At 42.6% G+C, this 11,523-nt stretch overlaps 1 protein-coding gene and 1 pseudogene across 2 annotated transcripts; one reads left to right on the plus strand and one right to left on the minus strand.

The window, feature by feature from the left end:
- The first annotated feature begins 470 nt into the window (after nt 1-470).
- Nucleotides 471-8,609, plus strand: IL36B (interleukin 36 beta). 2 transcript variants are annotated; one of them, XM_076000481.1, is made up of 4 exons: nt 471-572; nt 4,182-4,320; nt 6,988-7,121; nt 8,527-8,609. In XM_076000481.1, the coding sequence occupies exons 1-4, from the start codon at nt 509-511 to the stop codon at nt 8,607-8,609; spliced, it is 420 nt and encodes a 139-aa protein (XP_075856596.1). In that variant the 5' UTR covers nt 471-508. The 2 variants fall into 2 exon arrangements, with proteins under 2 accessions (XP_075856596.1, XP_012598224.2); XM_012742770.2 differs by lacking the exons at nt 6,988-7,121; nt 8,527-8,609 and adding an exon at nt 5,134-5,886 and having other exon boundaries at nt 4,182-4,321.
- On the minus strand, nt 2,680-3,212 carry LOC109730622 (large ribosomal subunit protein uL6 pseudogene; annotated as a pseudogene).
- Nucleotides 8,610-11,523: the final 2,914 nt, after the last annotated feature.

The following is an 11,523-nucleotide window of genomic DNA, read 5'->3' on the forward strand; positions in this document are numbered from 1 at the left end:
GAAATAGGATATAAGGCCCCCCTCGTTTGCTCGGCCATAAATATATTTGCTCTTGCTAAAACACAGATGGTAAGCCTGCATCTGAAAATCTCAGGACAGCTAGCTCTTTTGTTATTGTCTCTATGTAGAATTGCTGACGACCAATTTAAATATTTTGGGGTTTTATTAATATTACTACCCAGAGATTTTATCAGTCAGGAAAAGATAAGTCACTAATAGCCCTGGGGAGACAAAGATGATTCTTGAGAATCTCTTGGGACACTGAATGCATGGATCCTTCCAGATGTTTTCATTCATAAACCGTCCCCTGCCTATTTCCCCTCTCTTGCTCTGAGAAGTAGCCTCTCCTGAGAGAAGCAAGCCTACACCAAGGGATTCTAAAGCCATTAATACCAGGATGCAACTAGAGTCCTAATGCTGACAACAATCCCACGTATGTTTTGTGCTTTTCTGTCATCCTGCAGGGGTGAAAAGTCCCGAAGTCTATGGTATTCGTGATTCTCTACAGATGGTGTGGGTCCTGGATGGAAATTCTTTAATAGCAGCTCCTCTTAACAACAGTGTCAAGCCTGGTGAGTGACAATTTAAGCCGCTGTTGCTCCACTGGGGCTGGGGCCGAGCCTGCCTGACCCTGGTCCTGGACCTTGCCAACTCCTGGGCACCAGCCTATGTCCACAGGAAGGGTGACAAGGGGCAGGATGGTTCCCTCCCACAAAGGAAAACCCATGCCTAGAAATGAGGGGTTGGCAGCTCCCCTCGTCAAAAGAAAATATCCTCAGATTAGAAGGGCTTATTCATTCTGGAAATGGAAAGTTTAACCTTCCTCTTAAACTTTCTGTCCTTTAGATTCCAACCATCACTACCTAAGTCCTCAGATTCAAGCACCTTCATCTTTCCAATACCAAACCTATACACCTTTCTAAGTTGGCATCCTCTGTTCTAATAAAAAGTAATATTCCTTCTCCCATCACATCTGTCCAGCTCAGCTTCTTTCCCTTTCTGTAGGACTTCAATGGTTGATTTAATTCCTTGCTTCCATGCACATTCCACTTTTTTTTTTTGAGACAGAGTCTCATACTGTTGCCCAGGCTAGAGTGCTGTGGCATCAGCTCACAGCAACCTCAAACTCCTGGGCTCAAGTGATCCTACTGTCTCAGCCTGCCGAGTAGCTGGGACTATAGGCGTGTGCCACCATCCCTGGCTAATTTTTCTATGTATTTTTAGTTGTCCAGCCAATTTCTTTCTATTTTTTTAGTAGAGATAGGTCTTGCTCTTGCTCAGGCTGGTCTCAAACTCCTGAGCTCAAACGATCTGCCCATCTCGGTCTCCCAGAGTGTTAGGATTATGGGAGTGAGTCACCTGGCCCGGCCCACATTCCACTCTTATCTGTGTTCTGGCTTCTTTCTATTGCTGACAGACATGCTATAATCTAACATCTGTAATCTTAATACTAAAAACCTTCTCTTGAGCTCTACATTCTACTCCTACCAATCCATTTTCCTGGGCCAACTGTAGCCAAACTTCACTAGAGAGTTGACTATGCAACCTCTCTCCACTTCACCTGTTTCACCTCCACTTCGCCCTGACATCAAGACATTCTGACTTCCAGACGGCTCTTCAACTAATCCCCTTGTGCTCCTATTCCCAAGGTCACCATTGACCTTCAAATACTCAGACCTAGAGGACACTTCTCAGCCCTCATGTTATCTGGCCCCTCAGCTGCGTTAGTGTAATTGATAATTTCCTTCTTTATCACTCTCCATCTTCTCCTTCTATAATAGCATTCATTCTTGTATGGTTCACTGCCTCCTCTTTTGCATTTTCTTTATGACTCCACTTTCTCCCTGAAATTTCCAAATGATGGGGTCCCTCAGGGCTCATTCTGCAATCATTCACATGCCCCATGGAATAAGCTGGGTTCTTGGATTAATGTACCACCTCTATGCTCATGTCTGCCGCTCATGCCTGCGACACAGATCTCCCTTCTAAACAGTTGACCTGTGTCATCTTGGTGTCCTCCCAAACATCTCCAACTTCTTATATCCCAGTTGGAACTGTGGATCTGTCTCCTCAAAACTGCTAATGGTCTCCATGAGTGGCACTAGCGTCCTCCCCATTTCCTTGAGCCAGAAATACAGGAGACATCTTGTCTCCTCCTTTGCCTCACCCTCCATTCAATCCATCACCAAAGATTGATGATTTCTAGGATCACATCCTCTCTTGCCTAGACCACTGCCATCACTTTCTCACTGGCCTCCCTGCCACTTTGTTTCTGTAGTCTCCCATCCTTTCTCCACATAGAATCAGGAGTGACCTTCTTAATATATTAATTGAACAATATCATGCCTGTGTGTTTGTGCTTGTGGGTGGGGTAAGTTGGGGAGACCTCAGGTGCACCAGTTTTCTTCTAGAGCCTTGAATTTGCCAGCTCTTTTCCATATAGGGGCCTTTACTCAAACTTTTCCTTTCACTGGAATACTCTCCCTTCAAACCCCCTCCACCACCCTATTCCCATTTCTTTATTTTTTTTCCCCACTTCTTTTTTTTTTTTTCCCACTTCTCAAATCAATATTTTTTTACTGCATCAGTAAAATTGCAAATAGGTCTTAGGAGTCACCTGGGATGTTGATGCAGCTGGACAACTCTTAGATCTTACTCATCAGTCTCTTCTTCAAAGACCTAGAAACCATCCAAAAATTTTCTGATATCCCTGTTTTTAACTGTTGTAGCTTGCTGAATCAAAGCAGCTGAATTTGAAACAAGCTCAACATCATTTCCTTGAAGGATTAACTCATCTTTCTGGGTTTGAGATACTGAACAAGCAACACCTGGCCTCATCCAAATCCTGCAGATGTATTTTTTACCTAAGAAATCTCATATTTCAACAAGAGACCCATTTCCCTGGATAACAATGTTGACAGGGAAGGGAGTACACAGACTTCATCTTGTAACAGAAGATGTAACACCCTTGATCATGTTCTGTCTGTGACTACAGATAGTGCAAACGGTAGCCAGTTCCTTTCTATTTCCCCACCATTTGTCAACCTGGAGTCTCTTCTTTTTCTTTCCAAGGAGACTGAGTTCTACCTTGATGTGATTGAACTTCCTCTGAGGGTTTCTCTGGGACCATTCACAATAACTGCACATCCTTTAAGAGTGATGTCGACATTTCCTGGAATGCCGACAGTCTGATTGCTGAGAATGGTCTTCATTCTCACAGTACATGTGGCAAAGAGCTCCCATTTCTTCATATAAGAGCTTTCTCCTAGCTCTAAGGTCTTGAGTTGAATTTCACCTCTATCTATGGTCTCTCTCCTACTGTCCCAAGCTTTGGTCACTTCTTCCAAAGCAGGTATTGCAATTTATTGTAGTTTTGAATATTTCTCTGTTTACATCTTTTCATCTCACTTGGAAAGATCATAAGTTCCATGGGGGCAATGACAGTGTTTTCCTCGACTAAATCTCCAGTGCCCACATACTGCCTTGTTCTACGTGGGCATTCAACAAATAGTTGTTGAATGAATTCATTCTGTCTCCCCTGCCCAGAATGATAGATGCCGAATGCCCAAGCTCCTGGGAATTACTTGCTAAATTAGTCAGGAATTAAGTTCAGTTCGTAGTGACAGGAAACCCACATAATCAAGTCTTAAATGTAGTTTTTTTCTAATGTCAAAGAAGCATGAGTAGGCCAGCCCAGGCTAGTATGGTGGCTCTATGATGCCACCAGGGGCCAAGGATTCTAGCCTTCTTCTTCACCAACCTCAAGGTCAATGCCCAAGTGTTTGAGGTAGGCAGTAAAACAACACAGGGTATAAGAAACAACTCCTGCCAGCTGTGTCTACTCCTTTTAAGGAATATTCTTAGAAGTCCCATACAACACTTCCACTGATAGCTCATGGACCACAAATTAAGCATTTGACCACATTTAGCTGTGGGAAATCCTATTTTTATTTCTTGGGAAGCAATGTGTCCTGGTAATAGTTGGAGTTCTACAATTAAGGAAGAAAAATGAAATGGATTTCAGAATGGTGACAAATGGCTAATGGGAGGACCCTGTCTGGGGGAGTCCTGGACACTCAGTGTCCCCTGGCTGGGAGGAGTAACTGGATGTCAGCCCAGAAAGGTCGAATATCCCCCTGCATGGGGCCTAACATTGTCTCCATTTTCCCTTGTGTTTCCAGTCTTTCTTGAGTTAGTAGCAAGTAGAGACACAGAATTCCACAATGAAGAAAAAGGTAATCTGGTTTACCTGGCAATCCAAGGCAAAGATCTGTGTATCTTCTGTGAGGAATTTCAGGGCAAGCCTACTTTGCAGCTTAAGGTGAGTGGTTGTACAGCTAAAGAGAGAAGTAGTGTCAAAAAGACTTTTAATTTCATTTGTATGTTACTGGATAAAAATAATATTCTTACAATCCTGGATGATTCAATATAAGGATGGAAACGTGACCTGAATGATTCCCAAATCAGTAAACGCTGCCTTTGAATGGGTAGAATACTTACTTAACTGTCAGAGCACGGATCCTCTGAAAGACAGAGAATACACCCATAGGAATGTTTCAGAACAGCCAAGGAATGGTGGTGTCTCCGTTCTCAGTCCTGATTAATTGCCTCCTGGAAATGCTCTGAGATGAGGGGATGCTCCCACATAAGCAAAGGCGGGAGACAAATGGAGGGAGATTGTCAGTGTGGATTTTGTAGATTCCATGTTTATGGTGTGTGTACTAAAAGCAAGATTTTTAGTTATGAAACTAATCTTTCTGCTGATGATGGAAGCTGTAATGTATAAACCCACATGGTGGTTGGGAATGCAGTGAGACTGGCCTGAACCTGTAGGTGAATGCAAACCAGAAACACTAAGAAAGGGATTTAAACCTCCCTGCGTTCCAGGGAAAATGATGCCTTAAAGAATCAGAAGCACCCTGTGTCAGGGGATCCTGGGGTGGAGCCAGGCTACTGGAAACTAATGGTTTCCCTGTTTGGATGACCCCCCCCCCCATTCATCTGTCTGTGTCCCTAGCCTCTCTCCTTGCCTTTGGGATCAGTAGTCACTCCCCTGCTGTGCACTCAGGGTTGAGACAGTTTAGCTCTCTCCTCCTAAGCCTCCTCTCTAACAAACCTCTTTCCCTCCCCCAGGAGAAAAAGATTATGAACCTGTACCTGGAGAAGAAAGCACCAAAGCCATTTTTCTTTTTCCACAATAAGGAGGGCTCCACCTCTGTCTTTGAGTCAGTCTTCTACCCTGGCTGGTTCATAGCCACCTTCCTCACAGCAGGACAGCCCATCACTCTCACCCAGAAGAGGGACATAACTACCAACACTAACTTCTACTTAGATCCTAAAAAATAAATCCAGCCTGGTCTGTGGGTGGCAGATTCCAGGACAGAGGATCAAGCTGTCATAGAAGCTTCTGTTTGAAAACACACCAAGCCATCTTAAGAAACCACCAGGCACTGAGTTTATCGGCACTTTAGCCCCGCCCCCCCACTCACCTCGTTCTTACCACCTCCTCCTCCACACATCCACTTCTGCACCATGTCCCCTACATGGATGTCATCCTCCCAATATGAAACCTAAGAATCATTTTTCATTCTTTCTTGATCTATTCAGCTGTTATTCTCCAAATGCTTCTTGCATACAACTACCCTTCCTGTTCCTTTTGCCAACCCATGTTCTAGAGATATGAATTCCAAACATTTTTGTTTATATGACCCTATTGATAAAAGAATGTCATTTATTAATTCTGTGCATGCTTACTATAAACATTATAGTATGTATCCCAAATGATACAGTTAATGAATGAGATAAATGTGAAATAGAAATTTTACTTATCCTGATAATCATGATGGATTCATAATGTCATTAGTTAATAATTTGAGACACCGTATATATTGTTGATCCTTGAACAGCACAATTTTGAACTTCACCGGTCCAATTCATATGCAGATTTTTTCAATAAAAGTTATACCAAATGTGCCTGCCTCTCCTGCCTCTCCTTCCACCTCCTCCACCTCTTCTGCCTCTGCCACCCCTGTGACAGCAAGACCAGCCCCTCCACTTCCTCCTCCTCCTCCTCAGCCTAATCAAAGCGAAGATGACAACGATGAGGACTTTTATGATGATCCACTTCTGCTTAATGAACACTAAATATATTTTCTCTTCCTTATCATTTATAATAACATTTTATTTAGCTCACCTTATTGTAAGAATGCAGTATATAATACAAATAACAGAGAAAATATGTATTAATCAACTATTTGTGTTATCGGTAAGGCTTCCTGTCAACATTAGGCTATTAGTGGTTGAGTTTTGAGGTTAGTCAAAAGTTATATGTGGATTTTTCACTAGAAAGAGATTAGCACCCCTAACCCCTTCATTGTTCAAGGGTCAACTGTACTTTGGTTAAGATTGTTAACTGTTGTGAATGTAAATCAATCCATATTTCAAAGACTCATTCAGATCAGTTTGAATTTCTTTCAGACAACTTCTGAGACTGAGTATACTGTCCTTGTTTTTACTTTATAAAGTGATTGGAAAAAGAAGCACCAGCTTTGAATTTTCTTGTTATTATTCATGTTTTCTGGAATTTAGTAGTGAGGGTTACTTTAGTTAAAGTCTATAATATAATCTGTAAATTCACTAACTAAGAACATGTAGATTGCAATATGCTACAGTATTCTGAACATGAATATAAATAGGACAGGCTCTCTTCCCTCAAGAGATCTTGCCCTTCTTTGTACATGACAAGCAGAGGTATTGGGTCTTGCAATGGGTATTCATGGCTAGGTTGAAATTTCTCAGCCAGGCATAATCTGTCCCCAAACTGGCATTATCTCCTATTGCTCCACCGCCCATGAATCTGTTTGGGATATTCCTTGAACCCCATCTGTTAGCCCACTTTTTACTCCAGTTATTGTTGTGCACCCAGCTCTGAGAAGGTGTAATCTGGCAACATGTCATCTCAGCTGCCCTGAGCATCTTCCTTTCCTTACTCCAGGGATCCCAGGACACCTGGGGGATGGACACTTGCAGGAACATACTTGGCATTCACATATGTGCAAACCTGGAAGTGAGAGGGAGCTGGTCCATGGGAACCCTTGAAAAATGGAGGATGGGAGTGGATGGTGAATGGCTACTTTCTTCCATCCCACAGGTGGGCAATTCTGAGGTACATTCTGCATTGTTCCTCAGAGGGTCCTGGCAGTATTGAGCCATAATTGCCCAAGGCAGGGCTGAGGTCGAGAACACATTCCTGCATTGACTTCCCTCATTTCCCCACTTCAATTTCCCCAGCCACCGCTCCTGTTCCCTGGGGTCACTTTTCATCATCCTGCACGCAGATCCTTGTCTCAGGCTCTGTTTTCTGGTGTACATGTAGGCTAAGACAGATTCTTTCAAAGCAAACTTCTCTGCTTGCCACCCCAACATTTTGGATTCTTCCATCTGTGTCTCTGCTCATGCCCTTGCACACATTTCAACCACTTCCATCATTGTGTACTCACCTGCCTATGCCCTACTAACGTCTTAAATCTTTTTGAAGTATTTAGATGCCTCTCTTCATCTTGCCAATCAAAGGCAACACCTCTTCTTCTTTGAGGTCCACTGCATTTCGCCTTCTTATTGGATCTTTCTTTAGCCTTTGTGCTATAGCTTTTTTCCCTTGTCTTGGCCCATTTTCTCTCTTCTCCTCAACCAAATTCTAGGTACATGAAGGGCAGAAATTTTGTCTCTTACATTTATGTACTTCATTTAGATGCTAAATCTTGCCTCCTAAATAACAGTTTCTCAACAAAATATTATTGAAACAAATTAGTTTTTATTGCACATATTAGCATCTTCCTGTTGATACCAAAGTGTGTCAGGGAGGACCTTGCATTATGATGGCAGGAGAAGCCCTCAACTTCAAAAAGGGTCCAATGAACGGCAAAGCTGAAAAACTCCTCAAAGAATATGGAGAAGGAAAACGCAGAAAGGCTGCTCATGAGCTTCCCTGTCTCAGTTCTTTCTCTTCTTCCTCATATGCCCATTGTGACCCCAGGGGACTGTGATGATGTTAGCACATCCTTTCAGGAGGAGTTGGCTGCAGAATTGAAGCACAACCCTAGTATCCCCAGAAGGCGTCCAGCCAGAATCCCTCATGACAGGGTCCACGCATAGCCTGGGGAGTTGCACTTTGTCCAAGCCCACCCCCGCATCCATTTATGTTTATGCACAACGATGTGGGGCACAGGAGAAGGCCCCTTTATTATTGTTGCAGCTGCATTAGGGAAATGAGAAGTACCTTTTAATCCTCACCCCAATCTAGATCTTTGAAATCAAAGACATGCCCACCAACTCTAATTTCATAGTCTCAAGGCACTATGATGATCCAGCCGTCCCTATCAGAATCAAGCGAGTAAGGCAAAGGGGGAAGTAAACTCCAGGCTTTTCTAGGCAACTTCAGTGTGGAATCTGCCTTCTCAACTACTCCCCGATTGCTAGTTCACAAATATCAGGGTCTTGCTAACCAGAGAGTTACTTCTTCTGGAGGTGGAAAGGAGTGGGAGAGTTCCCTTCAACATCACCATCTCAGGGAGAAGGACAGAGTTTCTCATCCTTGTGGACCAAGGTAGGAATGCCAGGAAGGAATGTGAAAACAAGAAGAGGGAGATTCTCAACTCTACAATCTTGGACTGGCTTGGGACTGGCTACAATCTTGGGATCAAGGAAATGCTCAAATGGAAAGAGCTGTAGAATTTTTTCTCTCTTCTTGGACTCTGTCTTACAGTTTGTAAAACAAGGACATTGTCTGTTTCTTAAAGATTCAGTAAATCATGCCTGTAAAGTTAGATAACACTGGGGACATTTATAGGGGTTGATTTGGGTGTCCTAGTCTGTTCAGGTGTTTTCATCTGTCCTTACAGTGTTTCAAAAATTGGGAAGTCAAGATTCTTAAGAAAAATTGGAAGATCTGGCAACACTGCTCTGGAATTCCCACAGAGCAATGAGCAACTACAGCTCAATCTACTATTTCTCTCTCTTTTTGTTGAGACAGAGTCTCACTCTGTTGCCTGGACTAGAGTGCCGTGGCGTCAGCCTAGCTCACAGCAACCTCAAACTCCTGGGCTCAAGCAATCCTGCTGCCTCAGCCTCCCGAGTAGCTGAGACTACAGGCATGTGCCACCATGCCCGGCTAATATTTTCTCTATATATTTTTAGTTGTCCATATAATTTCTTTCTATTTTTAGTAGAGATGGGGTCTCGCTCTTGCTCAGGCTGGTCTCAAACTCCTGAGCTCAAACAATCCACCCGCCTCAGCCTCCCAGAGTGCTAGGATTACAGGCGTGAGCCACCATGCCTGGCCTATTATTTCTTTCCTTGACAAACAGGGGACAAAGTCCTGTGGAAGTGGTGCCAGAAATTCAAAGTTCTTTACATAATGTTCAATTACTCATTAATAAAGACCTAAAATCTTCTGTTAAATATATGTAACTTGAAAGACACACATATGCTTAATAATGATTGACAGACATTTCTTCTTAATAATTCTATAATCTTACACAGGTGAAATAAACTAGTTTTTCCTATCTAGCTGAGTTATGTGATATTATTTTTCTCCAGCCATTTGCCTTCAGTGCCCATGTGGGCTGCTCTTCAACCACCTAGAAGGATGGGTGGAGCCCTGCCTTTCTATTCTTAGGTAGACAGGATCCCACTGAGTCTTCTTGCTGCACACTCCCACCCCCAAAATGCCAGTTGTCAGCAATAAACTGCATAACAAAAAGTTAGGGAACATACCCACGGAAAATGCAATCATTTATTTCTTCCAAGGCAGAATCTCCAAATCAGAGCAGAATTGAACAGTAATTTTCTAGGCCTCTTACTATAGCACCAACTGGCCACCCTGGGCATCCACTCTTTTGTCCATTGATTTGCTCAGCACCACACCTGGTTATTGTGCCAGAAAATGTTCAAGCACAGAGAACATGATGGGAACCTTCGAGAACCAGCCTTTGTGAAACAGTCTCTGATAAAACTACTTTCTTCACATTCCATTCACTCTTTTCACCTTAAAAAATGGTAATATTTCACTATTTTTAGTACATTGATATATTTGCCTTGTAAAAAAATGTTACAAAATACCACATAAATCCAAATTCCTTTCCCCCAAGTCTTGGCTCCCCTCCCTCCACCCCAATGGTAGCCACTGTTATGTGTTGGTATCATCTTGGTCCATTTCTTATTCATTTACATACTCATAGGTACCTATTGGAAATATATAGGATTTTTTGTGTGTGCATCTGTGTGTGTGTGTGTGCTTAAGCACATACGTTTCCCTAATTGGTATGATACAATACATATTTTTCTCCAACTCACTTTTTTACTCAATGCTATGTCCAAATAGCTGTCTACATTGGTATGGACAGCTGTATCTCACAACCGCTGCAAAATACCCAACAGAAAGGTTTTACTGTCAACTGTTTATTTATCCATTCATGCATGGACAGTTACTTTCCACTTTCTGTTGTTTTTTAAACAAACAATGTGGCAATGAACATTCTAGTATATGCTGACCGTGCACACATACAAGTCCTTCTTTGGAATAGATAAGTACATTGCTTGACCATAGAGTAAGAGCAGTTTTTTATTTCAATAGACACTATCTGCCCTTGGCTTTTCAAATTTATATTGCTAATGGTGTTTTCATTCCTCCCTGCCCAACACTTATTTTTAAATAAAAAAAAAGGTTTGCTGATTCAGTGTATGAGGGATAACTCACTATTTTAATCTGTACATTCCTGATTACTGGTAAGTCATTCGCTATTAAGCCTGTTCCAGTCTGACCTATGACATCTAACGTCACCAAAGCCTGCTTTGAGCATCATCAGTGATGTTCCCATCCCTGCCTGTGACCTAATCCCACGGACACCCTGCTGTCCTCGTCTCAATCAGCACTGGACACACCCTGCCGATCTCCACGCTCACATGCTGGGGATCCTGCAAAAGTCACGTCTGGGTTTTCCTCAGTCTGCCTGGATGTTCCTTCTTCAATTTACGGGCTCTCCCTCAAGTGACTTATAAAGGCTGCCATTCCTCAGGACTCATCCTGGGTTCTCTTCTCCTCTGTACTATCTCACTGGTGATACTATTTGTCCTCATGAATGTAAATTTCAGGTGTGTGTTGACAATTTAATCTCCAGCTCAGAACTCTCCCCTAAACTCCAGATTTGCATTTGCAGCTACCAGTCTGGACTGTCTCAGAGCTTGCAAATGGAATATTTCCTGAGTAGAACTCTTTTTTCTTTCTCTTGGTAATTTTTTTTTATTTCAAAATATTAAGGGATTACAAATGTTTTTGGTTGCGTGGATAGCTTTTGTAATGCTTGAGTCATAGCTACAAGTGTACTCATCACCCAAAGAGTGTTCACTGTACTTGTTAGGCAGGTTTTTGCCCATTCCCACCTCTCTCACCTTTCCCCTCTTTGATTTCCACTGAGTTTTACTTCCCTCTGTGCATATGTGTGCTCCTCGGTTAGTTCCAATTTA

This window comes from Microcebus murinus, chromosome 3 (assembly GCF_040939455.1).
Source record: "Microcebus murinus isolate Inina chromosome 3, M.murinus_Inina_mat1.0, whole genome shotgun sequence".
Classification (NCBI taxonomy): Eukaryota; Metazoa; Chordata; class Mammalia; order Primates; family Cheirogaleidae; genus Microcebus; species Microcebus murinus.